The 26,344-nt window shown below is 40.4% G+C and overlaps 1 protein-coding gene across 1 annotated transcript in view; it reads left to right on the top strand.

Annotated features, from left to right (window-relative positions):
* Positions 1–25,564, top strand: part of LOC138979785 (cubilin-like) — a 57,915-nt gene extending 32,351 nt beyond the window's left edge. Inside the window, exons 18-26 of the mRNA XM_070352527.1 lie at positions 5–129; positions 6,112–6,273; positions 6,611–6,698; positions 9,161–9,273; positions 10,311–10,469; positions 15,136–15,229; positions 17,930–18,054; positions 19,902–20,084; positions 20,363–25,564. Of these exons, the coding sequence (XP_070208628.1) occupies positions 5–129; positions 6,112–6,273; positions 6,611–6,698; positions 9,161–9,273; positions 10,311–10,469; positions 15,136–15,229; positions 17,930–18,054; positions 19,902–20,084; positions 20,363–21,447 (2,134 nt within the window). The 3' untranslated portion in view covers positions 21,448–25,564. The remainder of the gene's footprint in view (positions 1–4; positions 130–6,111; positions 6,274–6,610; positions 6,699–9,160; positions 9,274–10,310; positions 10,470–15,135; positions 15,230–17,929; positions 18,055–19,901; positions 20,085–20,362) is intronic.
* Positions 25,565–26,344: the final 780 nt, after the last annotated feature.

Raw genomic sequence — 26,344 nt, 5'->3', positions numbered from 1 at the left:
GCAGCAACGTGGACTGTAAGTGGCTGATCAAATCGGACCACAGTGCCATCAAACTGACCTTGCTCTTCCTGTCCATCGCCCAAGAGGGCGCGCAGTGTATAGGCTACGACTTCCTCGTTGTCTATGATGGTAAGCAGCACGAGTCAAAAACACAAATATATCATGTACGTATTGAAAGGTTTAAAGGCACTGCAGGTGTTCCTGCGAAAACAATAGATGTTCGGAAATGAACAAAGATGCGCCTTATAGTCCAAAAAGTATAAGCCGAATAGATGAATTTTACAAAAATCTTTGTCGGGGTGGTATTGGTTTAAGCGTGTTTTATTCATTTTCTTTGATACACGTTTAAAACAATAACAACATTAAGAACGTTAACAAGCAGACACGTTCTTATGAACATGTTCTAAAAATGGCTGGTATTGGTTCTCAAAGAGTATACCCTTGCTTTTTATGATCAACAAAGCAAAAAAACTGAAGAGTGAACAGATCTATGAGGTAACCGGCTGTTCGCCTCAATGGTCAAGGCTCAGGAAAAAAAAGAGTACGGCTTTGCTAATCTTCTCAATGAATGAGGTTATTACACCGCAGCTCTCTTTAGCCACCACACCCATTGTGGACTCGACCATCAGCTGGCATGCATAACATGACACACCGTGAAGCTGTGTACTGATCATGTCAACTCTGTGACTCGACCATCAGCTGGCATGCATAACATGACACACCGTGAAGCTGTGTACTGATGATGTCAACTCTGTGACTCGACCATCAGCTGGCATGCATAACATGACACACCGTGAAGCTGTGTACTGATCATGTCAACTCTGTGACTCGACCATCAGCTGGCATGCATAACATGACACACCGTGAAGCTGTGTACTGATCATGTCAACTCTGTGACTCGACCATCAGCTGGCATGCATAACATGACACACCGTGAAGCTGTGGACTGATCATGTCAACTCTGGGGCGATTGTAGCTTCCCTTGTTCATGTCCGACAGACAAGGACAATAAATAGAAGAGCATAGTGCAATTTTGTGTTGGCATCTTCTCCTCTGAAAGCAAGAACCTAAAGACTGTAAACCAAAGTGCTTACCCCACTTCTGACCCCTCCTGCTGGGTACACGTGCACTCAAGTTAACACAGGACTGACACCTCTGCTTTTCAGGAGTCGGATTAGCCATGCTGCTCTGTTACTGATTTGGTCACAGTTGTGGTGAAATTCGATGACCATCTGTCCGCACTTGCAGGTATGACCAACAGTTCGGACCGAAAATGAGTGTCCGCGTCCACGTTTTGCAGGTGTCCGCTTAAGAGGGGGAAATTATTGTTGAAAAACACTCCATGCCGAGCAAAATGTGTTCGTACATGTGAGGTGTCCGCTCACGCCGGGGGCCGCACGTTGCAGGGACAGCTGTATAACCAACTGTTTTTTCACATTCTTCATGCATTGATTTTTTTAAATCTGCACTCTAAAACAATCTTTTTGAAGTTGAAATTCATTCAAATAAAGAGAAATTATGTCCGCTGTGTATTTTTTTCAATTTTTGTTAAAATCAGAGGTAGTGCACCCCAAAAACAGTGTTCACTCAAAACAGGGGATACGCCTATTGCTAGAAAAATATGTGCAATTCATGAAAGAAAGTTGTAAAAAAACTTGATAACTTTTGTGAATGACTCTGACATATTACTTAGTTACAGAAGTGACCACTCTCCTGTTACAATGAAACTTGAGTTTTCACATGAAAAAAAGAGTAGTAGCTTTTGGAAATTCAACTCCTCACTTTTGAAAGAATTGAAATACGTTGAAGAAGTAAACACAGTGATAAAGAGGGTAAAAGAACAATACGCAGCACTAGTCTATGAAAGAGACAAAGTGGACGGCATTCCAATAGAACAACTACACATGACAATATCTGACCAATTGTTCTGGACACTTTGATCATGGAAATAAGGAAAAAAACAATGGAATATAGTTCAAAAAAGAAAAAAGAAGACTATATGAAGGAAAAGCAATTGGAGAAAGAACTATTTACCTTACAAAAAAACCACAATTATTACAAAAGAGGAAAAGCAAGAAATGCAAGAAATTACAGGAAAACTTGCCAATTTGAGAAAAGAAAAAATGAACGGTGTATTAATTCGAAGTAAAGCAAGATGGGCAGCTGAAGGTGAAAAGGTATCAAAATACTTTTGTAATTTAGAAAAGCGTCATTTTGTAAGCAAACAAATGTTTAAACTTGTATTTAATAGCGGGGAAACCTTGACAGAAACAAAAGATATGTTACAAGAAACTAAAGAATATTATCAAAATCTCTATTCAGAAATAGAAGTTGAGGATGTTGATCTGGATACATATTTAAAAAACAAAGGATTACTGTACTCACCGATACAAAGACGACACAAGACGATAACGAATTTTCGCTTCTGGAAGCTTCATCAGGAAAAACAAGAACACAAAAGACAACAAAAAGTAGACGCAACACGGAATGAACAAGGTTTGAAAGAAAATGGAGGGGAAACACGTGTGTTTCCCCTCCATTTTCGTTCAAACCTTGTGTATCAGCACGATCAAAAGTTATATGCGGAAAAATAAAATTGTTATTGAATCAACAAAATCAATTAACAATAACACGGCATTTTCTCTTTTTTTATCTGGTGGAAAAGGAGCAAAAATATTTTACGATCATCTTATTAGAAAGGCTGTTAAAAGTGTCTCAAAGGCATGTAAAAGTTGGGAAAACCTCCTTGGCACTGAAATTAACTGGGATAAAATTTTCCATAAAACAAAGAAAATACAAGATGTGAAATATCAATGGTTCCAAATTAAAATAAATAATAGGGTCCTCGTGAATAATTCAATATTGAAGGACATGGGTGTAGTCACAAGTAATGTGTGCAATTTTTGTGAACTGGAAAAAGATACAGTTTACCACTACTTGTAGCAATGTCCAGGTTTTTTGGTCTGAGTTTGAAAAATGTCTGAAATAAAAATGTTTTAACTGTGACAGACTCAGACTAACACCAACACTGATATTATTGAACCATGAAAACCACATTCAAACAGACGCTGGTTTTGACTATATTTTATTAACAGCAAAGTTTTTTTGTATACAAATGTAGAATGAACAAAATTCGTCCTTGCATGCAAATGTTTTTAAGAGAACTATGTAACTTATATCAAATTGATAAATATGCTCACAATATCCTCATGAAACAAATTCAGTTTATTAAAAAATGGAACCCGTACCAACAGCTAATAACAGTTTGATGACAACTGGTGATGTTGTGATTTGCTATTACAATAGCCGTTAAGGCATTTCGGATTTCGGGATATGTATGCTTTGAACATATACTGTTCAAAAAAAGAAACGCATAGTTGCTACTTGCCAAATTTGTTTTATTTTTCGAAAAAATTAACAGAAAATCCAATATTTAGATTATTTGTTTGAAATTTGGTATGGACACAGTTGAATGCACACACAGTTCATTTGCATCTTCAAATCAATCAGTCAATCAATACGATTGGGTGGCGAGGCTGTCAAGTCAGTAGGGGGTGTGACTGCCTTGAGCAGCAACAACTGCCCGGCACCTTCTGGGCATGGACTGGATCAGATGCCGGATATCTTGCTGTGGGATGGTGTCCCACTCCTCCTGAAGTGCCTGCAATAGATCGCGGTGATTTGCCGGCGCTTCTTCTCGCCTGCGCACACGTCTGTCCAATTCATCCCAGAGGTGTTCTCTCGGGTTCATGTCTGGCGACATGGATGGCCAGGGAAGCACCTGGACATGGTGGTCGGTGAGGAACTGGGTGGTGAGTCGTGCTGTGTGCGGGCGAGCGTTGTCCTGCTGGAATATGGCATCCTGGTCAGCCAGGAGAGGAAGGGCGTGTGGGCGCAGAATTTCCTCCACGTATCGCTGGGCAGTTATGCGCCCTTGGACGTGCACCAGGGTGCTCCTTCCAGCGGTATTGATCGCCCCCCACACCATGACGCCTCCACCACCATGAACGGGTGCCTCATCCACACAGTTGGGCGCGTAACGTTCGTTTACTCTCCGGTAGACCCTCCTCCGACCATCATGTCGCTGGAGCAGGAAGTAGGACTCGTCGCTGAACCACACGTGTCTCCAGTGATTCCGGACGGTCCAGCGAAGGTGCTGGTTGCCCCACTGCACTCGGTTCTGGCGATGGCGGCGGGTGAGGACAGCTCCTCTGTGAGGTCTGCGAGCTCTCAAACCAGCTTCATGCAGGCGGTTCCGCACGGTCTGGTCCGATAATCGGTGTGGCCCGGGGAGAGCCTGGACAGAAGATGAGGCCGACAGGAAACGATTCCGGAGGTGGCGGAGCCGTATGAAGCGGTCGTGAGCAGCAGTTGTCGCCCTTGGTCTTCCCGCTCGTGGCAAGTCAGCAACGGAGCCAGTGGCTTGAAACCTGACCCACAGTCTACTGATGGTGCTCTGGGACACGTGGAAGTGCCTGGCGATTGCACTTTGACTTTGGCCTGCTTGTAAACGACCCAATGCAATTTGGCGGTCTTCTCTGCTCAATCGGGCCATCTTTCGTCGCTGAATTGTCGTCTGATTTCTTTGTGGCGAACAATCTGCTTTTATGGGTTTTGGAAGACATGGTGAGAGCTCAATATTCCCCGAGTTTCACGAGATTACACTGAAGCATGACGAGTGGTCATGCCAAATGAGCAATTTTGACATTGTAGCCACTGATAACGCATGCGTCACGTGCAGAGCTCACTTGTGGCAATGGACGAAAAGTCGACGACCAGATAAACATTTTCTGCAGTTTGGTGGATATCCTTGTAGCCATATAACTAAATTAACCAAATATTACAAGCTATGCGTTTCTTTTTTTGAACAGTATATAACAATACCAACTGCCATGTAACTTATCATATGTGTTTAACTCTGTTACTGCTGCAATTTACTATCAGTATAAGTATCAATGCTTTTAATTTGTCATTGTAAATCTGTGTTTGCCTGAATAAAAAAACTGTTGAAGAAAAAAAAAAAAAGAAAGTTGTAAAGAAAGTTTCACACAATGATTCGTGATCAGGAAAACGGTTTTGTGCACCAAATTTCTTTCAAAGTGTCTAGTTTTGTCGATTTATAATGTTGAACATTTCTGAAAAACATTGAAACAGACTATAGTTTTTGAAAAAGACTTTAGTGTATTTTTAGGTTTATGAACAACTCTGTATGATGCTAGAAATGGCTTTTCCGATCTAACGTATGAAAGAACCCATTTGTTCAGCGAATTAAGACATTTTCCCAATTACAGTGGTTAAATTGTTTGTAAAATCACTTGATGAACATTGTTGCAAAAACAAATTCGAACATCTTTTGACGTCATGAGTACGAGTTTATGTAACAATTTGCTCCGAAGTAGCGAGGTTGATGTGTTTCATCTGCATTTTTGGAGTCTTTCGCACACTCTGGTGCTAATGTAAGTGATCAGGACGGTAAGAGTAACGAACGAACCACCAAGAAATCGTATTTTCAGCAGGGGGCACTCTATTTTTCAAGTCTTGATGATCCTGAATATTTTTGGCAGAAAAAAATACTCTATAAAAAAAGGCTACGAATTCTTCAAAATTGCGGTGCTTCTCGAAGCCGATGTCTGCTCTTAAATCGTAGGTCAGTTTTTAACACCAGAACAACGCAAAAGACACGTTCGAACTGCCTAACTGCACAAGGTGAAATCGTGTTATTTTGTCTCCCTGTTTTGGGGACTTCCGATTTTTCGCGAGAGTGACCTTTTCTTAGCTTGGTTTTGTCTAACGTATGGCTAAGACGGTGTCAATCTCAGTTGAAAACAAATTGGTCACTGAACCAGAGATTCACAATGCCACTGTATGTAAACTTTTTTTTTTCTCCAGTTTTGACTCACCTGAGTAATTAATGAGTCTTAAGTAATGAGCAGTGTTAATCCCTATATAACAAATAGGTGATTTTGTATTCATAGAATACATACCACAAAAGGTGAGTCGTATAAGCATTAGCTTTTCTTGTAATGTAAAACGTGAGGATTGCACCTTCTCCTTATAGTCTCACAAAATAATATGGTAACTTTAATTAGCTTAATGCTATTGCTTTTGCAGGGTGGCATACAAGCAGCCCTATACTGGTGGATCGCTGTGGCAACGGCTTCATCAAGTCGGTTTTCATCAGCACATCCAACCACATGCTGGTGCATTTCAAGTCAGACGGCCAAAACACTGCACATGGCTTTCAGCTCCAGTATCAGAATATCACGGACCACAGTGAGTGTATGTGTGTTAGTGTGTTAGTGTGTGTGTGTGTGTGTGTGTGTGTGTGTGTGTGTGTGTGTGTGTGTGTGTGTGTGTGTGTGTGTGTGTGTGTGTGTGTGTGTGCTGCTGTCAATCAAGGACAGCATTATTGCATGACTTTGAATAAAAAGGACAAAATAATAAATAAATAACAATAGGTAAATTTGTCTTATTTGCAATATTCTATGCATAGTTTGTTTAGCCCACTAGATTTGACATGTTGCGTTGATCCTGAAAATTGTAAACTGAAAATAATAGGTTATACAGTCATGTACATAATAATGAATTTTTGTTCAACTTGTACACACAGCTTCTTCGCCTTGTGACGTACAAGTACTGGTAACCGATGACGAAGACAGAGAAATCACGAGCATGAACTACCCTTACTCCTACCCCAGGTGAGTCACTCTTTAGGCCGAACAAATAAAATGTTTGTCTTGGATGACAAGGTTAAAAAAGAAATTACTATACAGTACGGCGCTTACACGTCTTCTTCATTTTTTAAGCAATGGGTACTTCAAATAAAAAGGTTTTATTGAAGTTTGTTTGTTATTTACACAGGCACATGTGGCTTTTTATTGGCCAGAAATGGTGTGAGCTGTGTCCCCTGGATGTGGGAGGAGAGTAACTTTTTGTGTGAGGTCTGCAAAATGGTGTTTTGTCATTTAGCAATTTTATTGTAAGATTCAACAAGTCGCGTAAGGCGAAAATACAATATTTAGTCAAGTAGCTGTCGAACTCACAGAATGAAACTGAACGCAGCAAGACCGTATACTCGTAGCATCGTCACTCCACCGCCCGTGGCAAAGGCAGTGCACGTGGAATTGACAAGAAGAGCGGGGTATTCGTTGCGCTGAGAAGGATAGCACGCTTTTCTGTACCTCTCTTCGTTTTAACTTTCTGAGCGTGTTTTTAATCCAAACATATCATATCTATATATTTTTGGAATCAGGAACCGACAAGGAATAAGATGAAAGTGTTTTTAAATTGATTTCGAAAAAAAATTTTGATAATAACTTTTATATATTTAATTTTCAGAGCTTGTTTTTAATCCGAATATAACATATTTATATGTTTTTGGAATCAGCAAATGATGGAGAATAAGATAAACGTAAATTTGGATCGTTTTATAAATTTTTATTTTTTTTTACAATTTTCAGATTTTTAATGACCAAAGTCATTAATTAATTTTTAAGCCACCAAGCTGAAATGCAATACCGAACCCCGGGCTTCGTCGAAGAGTACTTGACCAAAATTTCAACCAATTTGGTTGAAAAATGAGGGCGTGACAGTGCCGCCTCAACTTTCACGAAAAGCCAGATATGACGTCATCAAAGACATTTATCAAAACAAATGAAAAAAACGTTCGGGGATTTCATACCCAGGAACTCTCATGTCAAATTTCATAAAGATCGGTCCAGTAGTTTAGTCTGAATCGCTCTACACACACACACACACGCACACACACACGCACGCACACACGCACATACACCACGACCCTCGTTTCGATTCCCCCTCGATGTTAAAATATTTAGGGTCAAAACTTGACTAAATATAAAAACAGAGAGAAAATAGGGTCAGTCGGAGAGTAAGAAACATTACAGTTTTCTTTATTGGCCTGATAAAAACTACCAGATTAACTTGTAGTATGTTCAAGCACAATCAAACCTGTCTATAACGACCTCCCAAACGTGGTTATTATAGACAGCTAGTCGCTATGGAAAGGTGAAGTATATGAACAATAATTTACTGGTTATGGATCCTTTGGTGTGGTTCTACAGTGGAACCACCCTTTTAAAACCTCAAAAAAACAGGGGGAAAATAATGTCTTAAAAAAGAGGGAGTCTTAAATGGGGGTTAATTTACAGAGGTTATGAATGGAAAATCTAAGAAAACAGGGTCTTAAAAGGGAGGGAGTCTTAAAATGGGGGGGTGGGGCAGGTCTTCTAGTTAAAGGGGGTTCCACTGTAATGATGAGACAGGACTACAGTCTAGACCAGCGGCATGTGTTATCCTGCCACATTTGGAAAGTACTACCGTATTTGACGGACTACAAGCCGCGACTTTTTTTCAAAAAAATTCGCATTGCGGCTTATAAAAAGATGCGGCTAAAACGTTACCTAAACTTGAATAGCATGCACCTAATGGAAGTCGCCGCGGATTTTCATTTCGCTCGATTAGCGATTACCGGTACTTTATTAGCTCTCTACTCAAGACTCGGCGCTTTTCTCTTTCTTTCGCGAATCTTCGTTTGTCAACAAGTCGTCATGACAAGATAGCGTACAGAGAAACACCGGATGTATCAGGATCTCGCGCGCGCGCGCGATTTCAGTTTTTTGTGTCTCGCGATAGTTGGAGGAGCGAGAGCCGCCATGTTGTGTTTTCGTCTGCTCGAAATGTGCGCAAAAGTCGTAAATCATCCCCCAAAAGCTTATTCCGGGCGGGACTACATGTGTGTGTTGGTTACAAATTGTGTGTGTGATATTTTTCTTCAAACTTTTTCACTTTTCTTCTTTGTTTCACTTGTTTATTCTCGGAGCCGATTTCGCCAAATACCGTACTTTCGTTTGCCTGGTTGTTTTGATTGATTGACACGATCTGATTATATTTTTTTCAACGGCGGCTAATACAGTGACGCGGCCTTTACGTGGCTCGTCCCAATTTTTTTTTTAAATCGGGGGTGCGGCTTATAAAACGGTGCGTCTTGTAATCCGTCAAATACGGTACATACTTCTGCATGTTCCTGCCCCTCTTACTCCTCAACACATGTGTTTGTGGCAACAAACAACAAATAATAAAAAATTTAAAAAAAGACGATATTCTGAGGTGATTTTTGCCATTTGTAAAATGTTGTTTTCAGTGACATGGACTGCTACTGGAATGTGCGAGCCCCAACAAATCGCGTCGTCCAGCTTGAAGTTGTGGACTTTGACATACCGTCTTGTGCCGCGGCCTCTGTCTCGCTGTATGATGGTAAGTGCAGTGACTTCCTTACTTTGACTTACTCAAACTCCTTGTCATCTTCTATTGTTCGAGCTTTTATCACGTTGAGCTTCCGTCGCATTGAGCATGTGTCGTTCGAGCTTTTGTTGTTCGAGCTAATGTCATGTACCCTCCTGCTGTATGATGATGAGTACAGTTGTTCATACAATGTCAGGCTACTAGTATAGAAACTTAACACTCCCCCCGCGGGTTAGGGGGAACAATTTACCCGATGCTCCCCAGCATGTCGTAAGAGGCGACTAACGGATTCTGTTTCTCCTTTTACCCTTGTTAAGTGTTTCTTGTATAGAATATAGTCAATTTTTGTAAAGATTTTAGTCAAGCAGTATGTAAGAAATGTTAAGTCCTTTGTACTGGAAACTTGCATTCTCCCAGTAAGGTAATACATTGTACTACGTTGCAAGCCCCTGGAGCAAATTTTTGATTAGTGCTTTTGTGAACAAGAAACAATTGACAAGTGGCTCTATCCCATCTCCCCCCTTTCCCCGTCGCGATATAACCTTCGTGATTGAAAACGACGTTAAACACCAAATAAAGAAAGAAAGACTTATAACACTCTCAGTTCCTTACAAATTCCTTATACTAGACATAAGAAACGGTAGAAACTTATAGCTAAATATATTGCTAAACTTACAGCAGAACTTATACTTATTATGCCTTATAAAAAAACTTATAAGAAACTTATAAGAACTTATAAGAAAATTATGAGTTTCTTATAAGTTCTTATACGTTTCTTATAAGTTTTCTATAAGTTCATTTCATACGGGTATTGTTATGAGACTATTGTTCTGGGACTATTATTATGAGACTATTGTTATGGGAATATTATTATGAGACTATTGCTATGGGAATATTATTGTGAGACTATTGTTATGAGAATATTATTATGAGACTATTTTTATGGGAATATTATTATGAGACTACTGTTATGGGACTATTATTATGAGACTACTGTTATGGGACTATTATTATGAGACTACTGTTATGAGACTATTATTATTATCCAGGTGACTCGGACAACAGCCTGCTGATATCACGACTGTGTGGCAGCCAGTGGATTGGTCACTACACGTCCTCGCAGAACAACATGTACATTCGCTTCAGGGCTAACGGCAGCCAGAGTAAAGGTTTCAAGTTTCGTCTTCAGAGCTGGACGCAGGATTCAAGTGAGTATGCTCTTTTTACGTGATGTATGTGACAGCTAGTGCACAAGAATAACTGGTGACATGGAATTTATAACTTTATAAGAATAACTGGACTTTTTGTGACACAATGACCTGTTAAGGGAAGACACCACAGTGAAAAAAGTGATTTTTTTGTTCCCTGGTCATTTCCGTTTTCTTTCTGATTTTGGATTTTGAACCTCTTCTGGTTACTCTGATATACTGATTTTAGATCAGAATTAATCATAAACGATCAAAACGGCTAAATGAACAATGTATGTTTATGCAATTGTGTATTGAACAAACACAAAACAGCAAAAAAATGCGTATGTTTGAGAGGTGAATGTGAGTCAAACACATCGTCAACGGTGGTCACGTTAGCATGACTGGAATGAGTTGTCTTTTCTTTGCTACGATCAGTTCATACCGCGGACAACGGGAATTTCCGTTTACGGATTTCGCGCCGTTAGTAACAGCAACTAGAAGACATTCCAATGAGCCGAAGAGAACCGATGAAGATTCTGGGAAAATCCGTATGAGCAATTTTCGCTGCTGACCAATCGAATCGCGGATATTAAACTTCGTTTATGCTCGGTCTCGTTCGGTTCGATTCGGCCTTACCAGAATGCAATATTCTTCATTTCCGCCAGATCTTGCCAAAGGCGATGTGAAATATCTACAGCTGCGATTTTCCTGGGATATCTTTGTGGAAACTTCAGTTAAATACACATTTTGCCCCGATTTCAGTGCTTGACACGCAAAGGAGATGATTATCGAGTAAAATCAGATCAGTTGCAGAGGCTGGCGTGACGGAAGTTTAAAAAGAAAGTGCGAGTCGATAGTGTCGTCTGCTATTGCTACGAACGAATCGGAAGATCAAGTTTGTGCATTCTTCTTCGTCCAGAATGAAAATTGGCTGGAAACTATGCTGCTGCCCTTGCAACAGCTGGGATGGAGCAAGAAATCACCATCGGTGGTGTACGTTTGAAGCACGTTGCCATGAGTGTTTTGAGCCACGACTTATTTTAGAGTTGCTGAGCGGAATGCGTACGGCAATAAGGACAACACGGAGTTCGCCATTTATGGCGACGAGAAGGCAGACCCTATGGCCTATATCTTTTCTCTGGAAAAAAGCAAATAAACTGCTTAGAAAAAGAACAATCAATACAAAAATGACTTTGTTCAGCCATGGTGCAACACCATGCATCTCCTGGGAAATCTGGTGCAGTTGAATACTAGCCCAAGCAGCCCAGCAGGGAAGATTCCAAGCAGCTGATAAGCAAGATGGTAGTAGGTAGGTAATTTTTTCTTCTTTTGACAAACATGTAGAAGTTTATATACTGAAAGGCATAAATTCTGCAAATAGTGCATTGAACGATTTTGCTCTCAAACGAAAATCAGATTGAACCTGTAATTTGTAGTTGACATCTTGAGTGTCGGAGCAAATGTTTCACGCTGTCAGCGTGCGCTTTGCAGTATTGCTGATCCAGCCACAGCTCACTGTGCTAATAAAGACAATGGGCTGAACGGGAGACAATAACGTAAAAAAGATAGTGTGTGGCCCTATAAAATGCAACTGGCTGTTTGGCTGTATCAGATATCGCAATCATGCCACGACTTGATGAACTGAACGTTTTCCGAAATCATTGCGCTTGGACTCAGTCACTTTTTTTGAAAAATTGTCATTTCATGATGTTCTATTAAAAATCAATAAAGCGAAGGTTTTTAAACACTAAAATGGCCAATAAATAAAATATTCAAACATTGAAAACATTCACCACTGAGTTGATTTTTTGTGATTTTTTAAAGATCAGTTTGCGGAATTTATGCCTCTCGGTATACATTTGTTTGGTTATGTGTGCGGCTCTGGCTCTCTGTGTGTATGTGTGTGTGTGTGTGTGTGTGTGTGTGTGTGTGTGTGTGTGTGTGTGTGTGTGTGTGTGTGTGTGTGTGTGTGTATGTGACTGTTATATGCTGAAGAACAGAATCTAAGTAACAACACCCTGATGCAAAGAAACTGAATAGGATGCAAAGTCTGTTATGTGCTGCTACTGTGAAGCTTGGTTGTCACAAGGTTTGTCAGGGTTGGAGCAAAACATCTGTTCTTTCCTCATTTATTTTCTCGAACATATTATATGCCTAGCTTCCTCCTGTGATCACAGTTTTCTTGTGGCTCAAACAAACATGCATTCACATGGCTCAGTGAGTGAACATTGCTTGTGGTCATACTTCCCATGCAGACCATATGGTTTCTGCATGCAATGTATGTGCAATAGCTGTAAACTAGACCTGCACTGCCTTCGCACCATTCACATGATTTGTCAACATCTTTTTGTTCACTGCTTAACTATCAGCACTGACATGTGCATGCGCCCAAATATCGTGTTATATGTATCACATTACAATATCTTTTTTCAAATGTGTGTGTGTGGGGGGGGGGGGGGGGGGGGGGGAGGGGGGTCATTGTTGGGAAAATGTGAATAGCAGTATTTGAGTTTGTCATAGACATATTAATTTTGAATTTATGTTGTCTCTACAGATGCAGAGGTGGAAGCTGGAGAGGAGCTTCCAAAGTACCCATTGGCATTGCAAGGCAATTCACAGAAGTCAACCCAAATATTGTAGTATAGAAAGTAAAGGACACTGCCATATGACTCCCTGATTATTCAAAGCAAGTCCAAAAGAGGTCCAAGATAAGAGGCTTCACTGGTAACAAGTTGGGAATTATGGATGGGCATACTTTACGCAGCGTGCACATAACGGATGAGAGTTGATCATTGTGACCTTGGAACAGGTTCCTTGGTGCTTGCAGAACACTGGCTGTTTTTTTTAAAAAATTTTGTTGAATTTTGTTTCCGTTTTTGGCTCACGTAAGTGTAGCCTATGCGATGCTAACTTTTGTCTGTCTGTGCGTGCGTGCGTGCGTATGTATGTATGTATGTCTGTGGTGGAAACTTTAACATTTGAAGACATCACATTATGGCGTAAGAGGATTAGACGTCACGCGAAGGAATTACTGAAAGTCTCGGTCATTGTTATTTTGAGCGGGCCGAGACTAGTTGGCAGTCGTGTCCCTGTAAGTAGGCTACATGCAGACAGACAGACATCTAGTGTCTCGCTTTCTTGCACAGTGTCACCTATGCTTACTGTGTGTGTGTGTATGTGTGACGGAGTGATTGAGTTTGTGTTACTGTTTGTCGATTTCTTACGTGAGCCTTGAAGGCTTCGCCTCTTGTTCTTGTGGAACTAAGCAATACCTGTTGTTTTGTTAGTGTTGTTTTGTTACATGTTTCATAAACGTTTGTGTACAAAAAATACATTTTCTTCACGTTTTGTGTATTTTCTCAAAACTACTTTTTTGTCACTTCAAAAGCTTAAGGCTTTTTTTCTAATAAACTTGCGTTGTTGAAACTTTGCATACATCTCGAGTGCGTTATTTCGCAGATTTTGTTAGAGCGTTTTGTTGAATTTTTTTTTTCGTGAGAAGTTATACCATTTTTGGGGGCGGTTTTTCATAAAATTCAAGGTCACTCATTTTTATCACTGATATCTTTTGAATGACTGTAGATTTAAAAAAAAAGCCTCTAACAAAAGTTGCGTATTGTGCTAATGTATAAATAACAAGCACCAAAACAAAATTCTTTACGGTTTTGTAAAAGCCTTAGGGTTTTAAAAAGTGGCAGTTTGGTGGCCATCTTGGATTGCTCCCAAGGCAACTGGTGATCCAAACAAATTTTTTTTTCATTTTCTCAGGAGATGGACTGAGTTCTTTAATTGTGCAACAATTTTTGACCCAACACTTATGAAACAAAAAAAATCACTTTTAACACCAGTGCCTGCTTAGAGCGTGTTTTTAATCCAAACATAGCATACCTATATGTTTTTGGAATCAGGAACCGACAAGGAATAAGATGAACGTGTTTTTAAATTGATTTCAAAAATAATTTTGATCATAATTTTTATATTTTTAATTTTCAGAGCTTGTTTTTAATCCAAATATAACATATTTATATGTTTTTGGAATCGGAAAATGATCCCAACGTAAATTTGGATCGTTTTATAAAAAAAATTTTTTTTTTACAATTTTGAGATTTTTAATGACCAAAGTCATCAATTAATTTTTAAGCCACCAAGCTGAAATGCAATACCGAAGTCCGGCCTTTGTCGAAGATTGCTTGGCCAAAATTTCAATCAATTTGATTGAAAAATGAGGGTGTGACAGTGCCGCCTCAACTTTTACAAAAAGGCGGATATGACTTCATCAAAAGTATTTATCAAAAAAACGTCCGGGATATTATTCCCAGGAACTCTCATGTAAAATTTCATAAAGATCGGTCCAGTAGTTTGGTCTGAATCGCTCTACACACACACACGCACAAACACACACACACACATACACCACGACCCTCGTCTCGATTCCCCCTCTATGTTAAAACATTTAGTCAAAACTTGACTAAATGTAAAAAGGAGGGAGTCTTAAAATGGGTGTAAATTTACAGAGCTCCTGTTATGAACAGAAAATCTGTGAAAATGTGGTCTTAAAAGGGGGGGTGGGGGAGGGGGGGGGGGGGAGGGGAGTGGGGGGAATCTTGATCCTGGGGGAGGTAGGGGGGCTGCCTTAAAAGGGAGGTTGCACTGTAGTGACAAACCAGATTAACTAAAATTGCAGATCGGGTTGCTTGTCACGGGAGCCTGGCACTTCTGACCGCCTCCACCTCCAAGAACTACATCCAGTCGCCAAACTATCCCAGCAACTATCCACCGTGAGTACATAGAACAACTATCCACCGTGAGTACATAGACAAACTATCCCAACAACTATCCACCGTGAGTACATAGACAAACTATCCCAACAACTATCCACCGTGAGTACATAGACAAACTATCCCAACAACTATCCAAAGTGAATAATAATAATAATAATAATAATAAATGAGCATTTATATGGCGCAACATCATAACTTTACAATTATGCTCTTTGCGCTTGACACATTTAAAATTCAAACACAGTTATACAAGCATTTACATCTACATTCATAGTCAGCAACGCTTGATTAAAAGCATACACCATCAAACATACACTACAACAGATTCTTCCACTAATTAAGTTATAAAAACATGAATAAAATAGGTAGTAAAAACAAAACTATCCCAGCAACTATCCACCGTGAGTACATAGAACAACTATCCACCGTGAGTACATAGACAAACTATCCCAACAACTATCCACCGTGAGTACATAGACAAACTGTCCCAACAACTATCCAAAGTGAGTATATAGACAAACTATCCCAACAACTATCCAAAGTGAATACATAGACAAACTATCCCAACAACTATCCACCGTGAGTCTATAGACAAACTATCCCAACAACTATCCACGGTGAGTATATAGACACACTATCTCAACAACTATCCACTGTGAGTATATAGACACACTATCCCAACAACTATCCAAAGTGAGTATATAGACAAACTATCCCAACAACTATCCAAAGTGAGTACATAGACAAACTATCCCAACAACTATCCACCGTGAGTATATAGACAAACTATCCCAACAATTGTCCACCGTGAGTATATGGACATCAACATTTTCACCTCCAAAGATTGCAAACAACTATATTCACTATCAGTATGTATGGATATAAAAAAAAAAAGTTTTTGGGACCAGTCAAGAAAATGCATCGATTTTTTTTTTATATAATTGGGATGGGTTTCATGATTTTGTCAATCAGTAAGCAGCAGGATCACTCTATAATTACAATCAGTAAGCAGCAGGATCACTCTATAATTACAATCAGTAAGCAGCAGGATCACTCTATAATTACAATCAGTAAGCAGCAGGATCACTCTATAATTACAATCAGTAAGCAGCAGGATCACTCTATAATTACAATCAGTAAGCAGCAGGATCACTCTATAATTACAATCAGTAAGCAGCAGGATCACTCTATAATTACAATTAAGCTATCAAAGCCCGGTCAGGGGCTACAATCAAACCCGTGTTGATCCATCTTAAAGTTGTTTGGATAGTGCCCCCTGATCAGGTGCACAGCTGTCCAAGCAATGTGATGAGTGTTCTACCCTAACCTGCAAACATGACATTATGTACGCAAATATGTTGTTTTTTGTAAATATTGAAGTCCTGCAGCTGTAGGGATGCCATTTAGTGTTAGTTACTGTGTTAAAGGCACACATCTTGGGATGCCATTTAGTGTTAGTTACTGTGTTAAAGGCACACGTTTCTCGTTAGGACAGTTTGGCTCATTGTCTCAGATCTGGCAAAGCTTTCACATGCGATAAGACCATCCCTCCACTTGGTCACATGCGATAAGACCATCCCTCCACTTGGTCACATGCGATAAGACCATCCCTCCACTTGGTCACATACGATAAGACCATCCCTCCACTTGGTCACAAACGATAAGACCATCCCTCCACTTGGTCACATACGATAAGACCATCCCTCCACTTGGTCACATACGATAAGACCATCCCTCCACTTGGTCACATACGATAAGACCATCCCTCCACTTGGTCACATACGATAAGACCATCCCTCCACTTGGTCACATGCGATAAGACCATCCCTCCACTTGGTCACATGCGATAAGACCATCCCTCCACTTGGGCATGATATACCAAAAATCCACACCCTGACTACTTGCTGTGGTTAGTTTGACATTTTTGCTGAATTAATTTCTTAGAAATCCACTGGTGGCTTTAAAAAAATTAATTCATAAAATATTCCCACTGTGCACATGCAGAGAGCACCCAGGCTGTGGATTTTTGGTGTGTGACCAAGTGGAGGGATGGTCTTATCGTATGTGACCAAGTGGAGGAATGGTCTTATCGTATGTGACCAAGTGGAGGGATGGTCTTATCGTATGTGACCAAGTGGAGGGATGGTCTTATCGTATGTGACCACCGGCACGGTTGGCCTAGTGGTAAGGCGTCCGCCCCCTGATCGGGAGGTCGTGGGTTCGAACCCCGGCCGGGTCATACCTAAGACTTTAAAATTGGCAATCTAGTGGCTGCTTCGCCTGGCGTCTGGCATTATGGGGTTAGTGCTAGGACTGGTTGGTCCGATGTCAGAATAATGTGACTGGGTGAGACATGAAGCCTGTGCTGCGACTTCTGTCTTGTGTGTGGCGCACGTTATATGTCAAAGCAGCACCGCCCTGATATGGCCCTTCGTGGTCGGCTGGGCGTTTAGCAAACAAACAAACAAATCGTATTTGACCAAGTGGAGGGATGGTCTTATGGTATGTGACCAAGTGGAGGGATGGTCTTATGGTATGTGACCAAGTGGAGGGATGGTCTTATCGTATGTAAAAGCTTTGCCAGATCTGAGACTGTATTAACGAGAAACGTGTGCCATTAAATGCACATGCAGCCGCATCTCCAGACCTTTATGTTCATGCTTAATGCATCTTGTGCCTTGCACTGGTCTTCCTCAGAAACTCAGACTGTGCATGGCGGATCCAGTCAGCTTTTCACAACATGACTGTACGCCTTGAGGTCGAAGACGCAAAGCTGGAATCTTCATTCACTTGCAACTTTGACAGTGTCAGCATCTATGAGGGTGGGTGAAATCTTTGTTTTTCCTCCATTCAATTAGTTGGTGGGATCTGTGATTAAAAGTGTTATAATTTTTCATTCTTCAGGTTTTATACCAGTAGCTTCAGGTTTTGAGGTGTATTTTTGCCCTTGTTTTTTCTACCGTGTTTGTGTTTGTGTCTGTCTTCTGTCTGTCTATTAATGCATGCATGTGTGTGAACTAAGAACTCTCCCCTGTACTGCACCATGTTTTTGAACATACATAGTACAATAATGTGTAGTGCATTATGCATGAATGTGTTAATAGTGAGGGCACAATGGCATAGTGGATGAGACCCTGGCCTCCCAAGCGGAAAGTTGAGTGTTCGAATCCAGGGTTAAACAAGTCGCGTAAGGCGAAAATACAATATTTAGTCAAGTAGCTGTCGAACTCACAGAATGAAACTGAACGCAATGCCATTTTTCAGCAAGACCGTATACTCGTAGCATCGTCAGTCCACCGCTCATGGCAAAGGCAGTGAAATTGACAAGAAGAGCGGGGTAGTAGTTGCGCTAAGAAGGATAGCACGCTTTTCTGTACCTCTCTTTGTTTTAACTTTCTGAGCGTGTTTTTAATCCAAACGTATCATATCTATATGTTTTTGGAATCAGGAACCGACAAGGAATAAGATGAAAGTGTTTTTAAATTGATTTGGACAATTTAAATTTGATAATAATTTTTATATATTTAATTTTCAGAGCTTGTTTTTAATCCAAATATAACATATTTATATGTTTTTGGAATCAGCAAATGATGGAGAATAAGATAAACGTAAATTTGGATCGTTTTATAAATTTTTATTTTTTTTTACAATTTTCAGATTTTTAATGACCAAAGTCATTAATTAATTTTTAAGCCACCAAGCTGAAATGCAATACCGAAGTCCGGGCTTCGTGGAAGATTACTTGACCAAAATTTCAACCAATTTGGTTGAAAAATGAGGGCGTGACAGTGCCGCCTCAACTTTCACGAAAAGCCGGATATGACGTCATCAAAGACATTTATAAAAAAAATGAAAAAAACGTATGGGGATTTCATACCCAGGAACTCTCATGTCAAATTTCATAAAGATCGGTCCAGTAGTTTAGTCTGAATCGCTCTACACACACACACACACACACACACAGACACACAGACACACACACATACAGACACACGCACATACACCACGACCCTCGTTTCGATTCCCCCTCGATGTTAAAATATTTAGTCAAAACTTGACTAAATATAAAAACTACCATGTGAACAGGACTTAGAGCTTCAAGTAAAACATGATTTTGCTAACGTTATCACATGCATCATTTCATCATTTTATTATTTTGTACACGCCTGTGGCTGGGCCACAACTTAAGATAAGGAGACAGTCATCCAAATGAGAAAATTTTGTCTGCAACCTTCAATCACACCATTATTTAGGCAGCTGCACTCTGTCTTTGTAGAGTGCACAGAGAGTTTCCAGGTTATGGTGAATCAAGGTGTCCCTGGGTGTACAACCTTTTTTCATGTCTCCACCATACGGGCACCTGTACTCTGCCGCCTGAGCATACATTAAACACATTTATAATTTCCAGGTCATGGTGAATCGTCTGCGGCATGTCTGCGGCATGTCTGCGGCAAGTTCTGTGCACGTGGCAACTGTAGGACACAGTACACCTTGTTTCATCTCTTCACCATACAGGCACCTGTACTCTGTCTTTTTCAGATGTCCACATCTTTTTCATTTTCAGGTTATGGAGACTTGTCCACTCTTACAATATTTTCTCATCTCAATCCATACAACCAGCTAACAGTACTTTGCCTTTAGAGCATATACAAACATTTATAATTTCCAGGTTATGGCGAATCGTTTGCGACGCGTCTGGGCAAGCTCTGCGGTGAACAATCTGCAACGTACCGGTCGCGGGGACTCTACATGTCCATTCGCTTCATCTCAGACGACACCACACAGTTCCGCGGGTTTCGCCTGGCATACTGGGCCGTGTCCGATCGGTCTCCCGATCTTCCGTCTAGCCAAGGTATTGTTTGACTACTATTATATTTGTCACTTGGGCATTACGAAAGTCTACAAAATGTTAACGGAAACCGTTACAAAGTCTATTTTCAGATTCTGTTTGCTCTAAGTACTGGAACAAATAACAGATAAAGGTCTTTGTGATTGTTCTGTGAAAACTTGAGAGACCACTCCGTGTAGTTTGAGATTTATTGCCGATCAACTGGAGGAAAAAATAGGGCCTGTTTGACAACAGTGAATTTGTTTTTAGGCCTAAAGCAATCACAATGGCTTTTGTTTCAGATTCCCAGGGCAGCAGTATTGGGCCAGTGGTGGGGGGAGTGTTGGGGGGAGTGCTCTTCCTCTTGGTGGGCATCACTGTCTTACTCTGCGTGCTGAAGCGATGCAAGCAACGTCGATGCGAGTCCCCCCGCCCCTCCCGCCAGTCCTCCAGGGCAGACGAGCGTGTCAGCACCGTCCGCTTTGTCATGTCCCCTGTCATCATCAACCAGATGCCGCCCCCACCCTATCCCGGCCTGCACAACGCTGGCTTCATGTACGATGACTCACCTCCTGCCTACCAAGCCGTAGCTCTGAGATTGCCGCCACCTCCTCTGTACGCCGAGCTGGAGGGTCTGCCCCCCTACTCTGAGAATATGCTGGAGTCGTACCCCCCATCCACCCCCACTGACCCCAAAGAGGGCGGGGCTCCGGTGTTTTCTGGTGCAGCACCGCAGCCTGGGAGTCAGGAGGGTGCGGGGCAGTACAGCAGCCGTCAGCCTGGCAGGGACCCAGAGAACCATTACCACACCCTGGTCTCCTCGGCCTCCTCTGCTGGGCCTCCACCACAGGAGCAAAGACCACGGAAAAATCGGCCTCACCATGAACAACAACCACGGGAAAATCGGTCACCACACGGACAACAAGCAAGGGAAAATCGCCCACCACAGGATCAACAACCACGGGAAAATCGCCTACCACAGGATCAACAACCACGAAAAAATCGCCCACCACAGGATCAACAACCAAGGCAAAATCGCCCACCACATGAACAACAACAACTGGAAAATCGCCCACCACAGGAACAACAACAACGGGAACATCGCCCACAACAGGAACAGCCATGGGACCAGAACCCATCATTCCAAGAACCACCACGCCAGAATTCACCATCACACGAACGTCCGCACAAGCCTGGGCCTTCCCACACCCCACAACCACAACCCCAACAGGGGCGGGAACAAGCCCCAGCGCCCCCTTGTGAGAGCCCCCTGCAAGTGAGAGCACCACCAACAGCAGCAGCGGCCATGTTGCTGTTTGTTGAAAACGAAGGGACACATGCTGACGCAGAAGATGCTGATCATGGCATGGCTGCATCCTACGTGTAGTGAGGCAACTTAAAACAGAGTTTAATTGTTCCCGTTGACCTGATAATAATGAAAATAATCATCATAATACTACCAATACTACCACTGGTACAACTACTTCTTAGCTTCTACTAGTACTACTACTACTTCTAGTACCACTACTACTACTACTAATAGTAATCCATATAATTATGGTGTTGAACACTGAGAAACGATGGTCTCATGGCGCTTAAAGTCTTCATTTCACACATAGAAACAGTCCAAGCTCATACATATCGCTGATCAGTGTCAGCAATATATAATCCTGGGAGCTATTTTACTTTTGAGGTCAAACTTTTTTTTGTAAAGAAAAGAAAATCACAACATTTTTAGCAGTCTAATTTTTCCACCAGGAATACATTCCAAAATAGCAAGGCATACTAATTTTCACATCATGAATACATTCCATAATGCAATGGCTCCCTCATTTTCACACCATGAATACATTCCAAAGTGCAATGGCTCCCTAATTTTCACATCATTAATACATTCCAAAATGCAATGGCTCCCTAATTTTCACACCATGAATACATTCCAAAGTGCCAAGGCATACTTATCATAATGAGAAAAAAAATTGCTGTAGGCATATTAGTCGACTTGCAGGACGGTGTATGCCAAAGCATATACAAACCTAGTAGTCAAAACACACTCAAGATTGCCAAGGCATACTGTTCCTACGTGTATTCGAAAAACATTCCAAAATGCTTAATGGCGTAATGGTAAATCAGTTATCAGAAATACATCCCAATATGCGGAGGTGTAGTAATGATCTTATCAGAAAGACATTGCAGAATGACAATACATAATAAGGCATCAACCTATCATTCAACAATTCCATGTAACATAATAATATAATCTTTATCAGTGAATGCTGAAAAAATGTTTTAAAACTAGATTTGCATATTAAAATCATATTATGAAGCTTAATGTTTTAATATCCAGATTTGTATATATCAAAACCATGTTTTGGAGGGTGGTTTTATGTTACGGCTTCAGATTTGTGTATCAAGAGCATGTAATGAAGCTTTGTTTTATGTTATGGCTCCAGATTTGAATATTGATACTATGATTTGAAGCTTTGTTTTATGTTATGGCTCTAGATTTGAATATTGATACTATGATTTGAAGCTTTGTTTTATGTTATGGCTCTAGATTTGAATATTGATACTATGATTTGAAGCTTTGTTTTATGTTATGGCTCCAGATTTGAATATTGATACTACGATTTGAAACTTTGTTTTATGTTATGGCTCCAGATTTGAATATTGATACAGTACTACGATTTGAAGTTTTGTTTTATGTTATGGCTCTAGATTTGCATATGAAGCTTTGTTTTATGTTATGCACCAATGTGGACAATTCATTTTTGGTATACATGTATGACCAAGTGGAGCGATGGTTTTATTCCATGTGAAAGTCTGGCCAGATCTGAGGTCAGTGAGCGAGTCAGTGTGTAATAAAGATGTGATTGCGTTTAATCAAATTCAGATATTTTTAGGCTGGTATGTACTGTAATATGTATATATGTGTTGTTGTTTTTAGCCCCGAATTGATGTGATTTTCAAATGTTAATTGCTCAAGTTTGCTTGCGCTTGTATTTTCTGGGGTGTAAGTAATCCCTTTTGGGAATCGATTCAGGCGTCAAAAACATATTAATTGCTGAATGTGCTGATCAAGCGAAAACAGTTAAATCACAATACAATGGCCTAGTATGTCGTGAATGTTTTTATTTACAAAGCAGATTTTTAAAACTAAAGCTATTTATTTATCCCTCACTTTCTCCAGTTTGACTGGCTTTGCCCCCAAAAGGTTATTCAAGTGTTTCATGCACTGGATTATATTCCCCCCAGCCCTCCCTCCCTCTCCCCACCCACCATCCCCAACCCCGTATCCCCAAATTCCGCCTCGGTGCGGTTTTCTTATTTGTCTGTTGTGACTGCACCCCACGAGTTGCTTATGTTTGTTTGATTGCCTTTGTGTACGGCAGGTGCTTGAAGCTTATTCAGAAATTGCATACATATCCATACTTTATTGTATACATGTATTTTGATTTTATATGACAGTGTACAAAGCCCATTGTCATACATAATTGAGAGCAACTTCTCATGTCACATATCAAATAATGTTCATATCATGACAGGTTACAATTGTCATTTGTTGCATGTTATAGTGCAATTATTTAAATGAACATATTTTGCTTCAGGTCTTTTTAATTGTTTTAATTATTTTCATTAAATAACAGTTACTGAACCATGAAACTGCACTTTTCATTCAATCAGTGAACTAATCAACAGATTATGCTAGCAATTGCTTTGTCCTTTGACTTGTGAAAGTCCTTAGAAATGCAATTGCATCTTGTATGATTTTTTAAATTATTTTTTTTATATAGCTCTGACATTGCTATACTTTTTTTTTTGTAAGCAGACATTGATTAGTGACCTGTTTTCTTGATTACGTAAATGGTGTGCTTTTCTTGAGTTTGAAAATAAGTGCTTGTATGATACATTTTGATATGTATTGTGCTGAAAATACTTTTTTTTACTGCATAACTGTGTTTTCTTTGACATCACTTTTTGAAGGGTGTACACTACTTATGTTATATGGAATTTTTTACACAATATATCACGCATTCACATCGGCCAGTAAATCTCAAGCCATTACGGCGAATATTTACTTTTCACGGCCTATTATTCTAAGTCACACAGGTATTTGATGGACATTTTTTATCTATGCCTATACAATTTTGCCAGGAAAGACCCTTTTGTCAATCGTGGGATCTTTAACGTGCACACCCCAATGTAGTGTACACGAAGATTTAATTTTGGGTGACAAATAATTTATGGCTGTGATAATTTGATTTGACGTAGCTTAAAGGCACAGTAAGCCTCCCGTAAACCATCACAGAGCTCCCCGAGCGTCTACATACAGTACAAGCATACTTCCATTTGAACGCTCACCGAACGGGAACATCCTGGCTGCTTTCTGTCGAGCGTGAGAAATTTTCAAAGAATTTATTTTCGTGGACTTGCTCCTCTACAACAATGGCGCCTCGTTTTGGTGCTCTTATGAATATTCAATACCGGAAATCACGCCCGGACAGTAAGCCTCCCGTAAACCATCACAGATACTGTCAGGCTTTTACACACAGTACAAACACCCTTCCATTTGAACGCTCACCAAACGGGAACATCCTAGGTGCCCTACGTAAAGAGCGAGCAATTTTTAAAGAATTAATTTTGCAGATTGTCTCGAACACTTTTTGGACCCATCCTGAACTCAGGTCAAAAATGAGTTACTTCCCTTCGGGTCTCATTCTATCGATGTAAACTGGCCATAGCCGTGGATCGATGATTATCAGAATGTTTTTGGACCGTGGTGCGTTTTTGCGCAAGACCTAACTTTTAAAATCTAAATAATAAATTGACAGCTTGTTACACAAACATTCTTTAATCATAAAAGAATTCTTTTTTTCATCAAGACAAGATCAGTACAATTCGAAGTTGTGAAAGTTTGAAAAAAGAAAAGCCCAGAAGCAGGGTCACGCAAGGGTCGTAGCAGACGACGGTTTATGCATATCGCTGTTCCTCTCAAGAGTCAAAAGCCATCGCTAGAGTTCTTGTGAACTAAAGCCGTTTGTTTCGTGCATAAAAACGTGCTATTGTAGATAAGCTCACATCGAGTCGCATTCAAATGACTAACTGACGACTACATTGTGAAAAAGGGAAAATGGATCACACGGGTTCATGATGGCTCAGGGGTAAGATAAACCACGCAAAAATAAATTTTTTGAAAATTGTTCGCTCTTTACGGAGGGCACCTACGATGTTCTCAATCGGTGAGTGTTTAAATGAAAGGGTGTTTGTACTGTGTGTAAAAGCCTGACCGTATCTGTGATGGTTTACGGGAGGCGTACTGTGCCTTAAACTTCTGTTTTGTACAGTGTGATTTTTTTTTAACATTCAGGGTTCATTGGAATATATTTACCTTATACATACAGCTCTGATTTGCATATATATACTACTATATATAATTATGTGCCAGTATATTTGTACCAATTTGCTATGACAGCAGCAGAAGTGAATAAAGATTTTTTGAAGCTCATGTTTTTAGTTTTTGTGTGTGTGGTATCCTTTTTACATTTAGTATTCTGCTAGACTGGACATCAAGTCTAGGGTGTTTTATGTCCATGTGTGTGTGTGTGTTTGTGTGTTTGTGTGTGTGTGTGTTTGTTTGACTATGTAGAGCGATTCCTAGAAAACTATTGGGCAAACGTTCATGAAATGTAATTGAATTTTGCATGTGGATTCTTCCAAATGGTATCCCCAGACGTTTTTTTCTCAAATTTTCAACAACTATCATTGATAACATCATACATGTATCAGACTTTTGAAATAGTGGAGGCTGCACTGTGGCAACCGCATTTTTCATTCAAATTGATTGACATTTTGGTCATACATGTACATGTCTTTGAGTCAGTCAGGACTATGGGATTGCGTTTCACTTTTTTGCAAATCTTTTCAGTGTCTGAACACCCCCGTGTACACACATGTGAAAAATAAAGATCCAAAGCTCACAGCAAAAGTCTTAGTGCTTGGAAAACACAAACACAGGCATGCTTCATCATCTCATCATTATCATCATCATCATCATCATCTTATAATGATACTTTGATGAGACAAGATGATTGACTGCCGGCGAGTGCAAAAGACGGCCAAATTGGCCTTGTGATGTCGTACACTCTATCCTCAAACCTTATAAGCAGTATTTGTGCTATTATAGGCCAGTATACCCCCCGCGGGTTAGGGGGAAGAATTTACCCGCTGCTCCCCAGCATGTCGTAAGAGGCGACTAACGGATTCTGTTTCTCCTTTTACCCTTG

The sequence above is a fragment of the Littorina saxatilis genome, linkage group LG11, assembly GCF_037325665.1.
Source record: "Littorina saxatilis isolate snail1 linkage group LG11, US_GU_Lsax_2.0, whole genome shotgun sequence".
Lineage (NCBI taxonomy): Eukaryota > Metazoa > Mollusca > Gastropoda > Littorinimorpha > Littorinidae > Littorina > Littorina saxatilis.
Note: the sequence above shows the minus strand (reverse complement) of the source record. Positions and strands in the feature narration are given on the sequence as shown.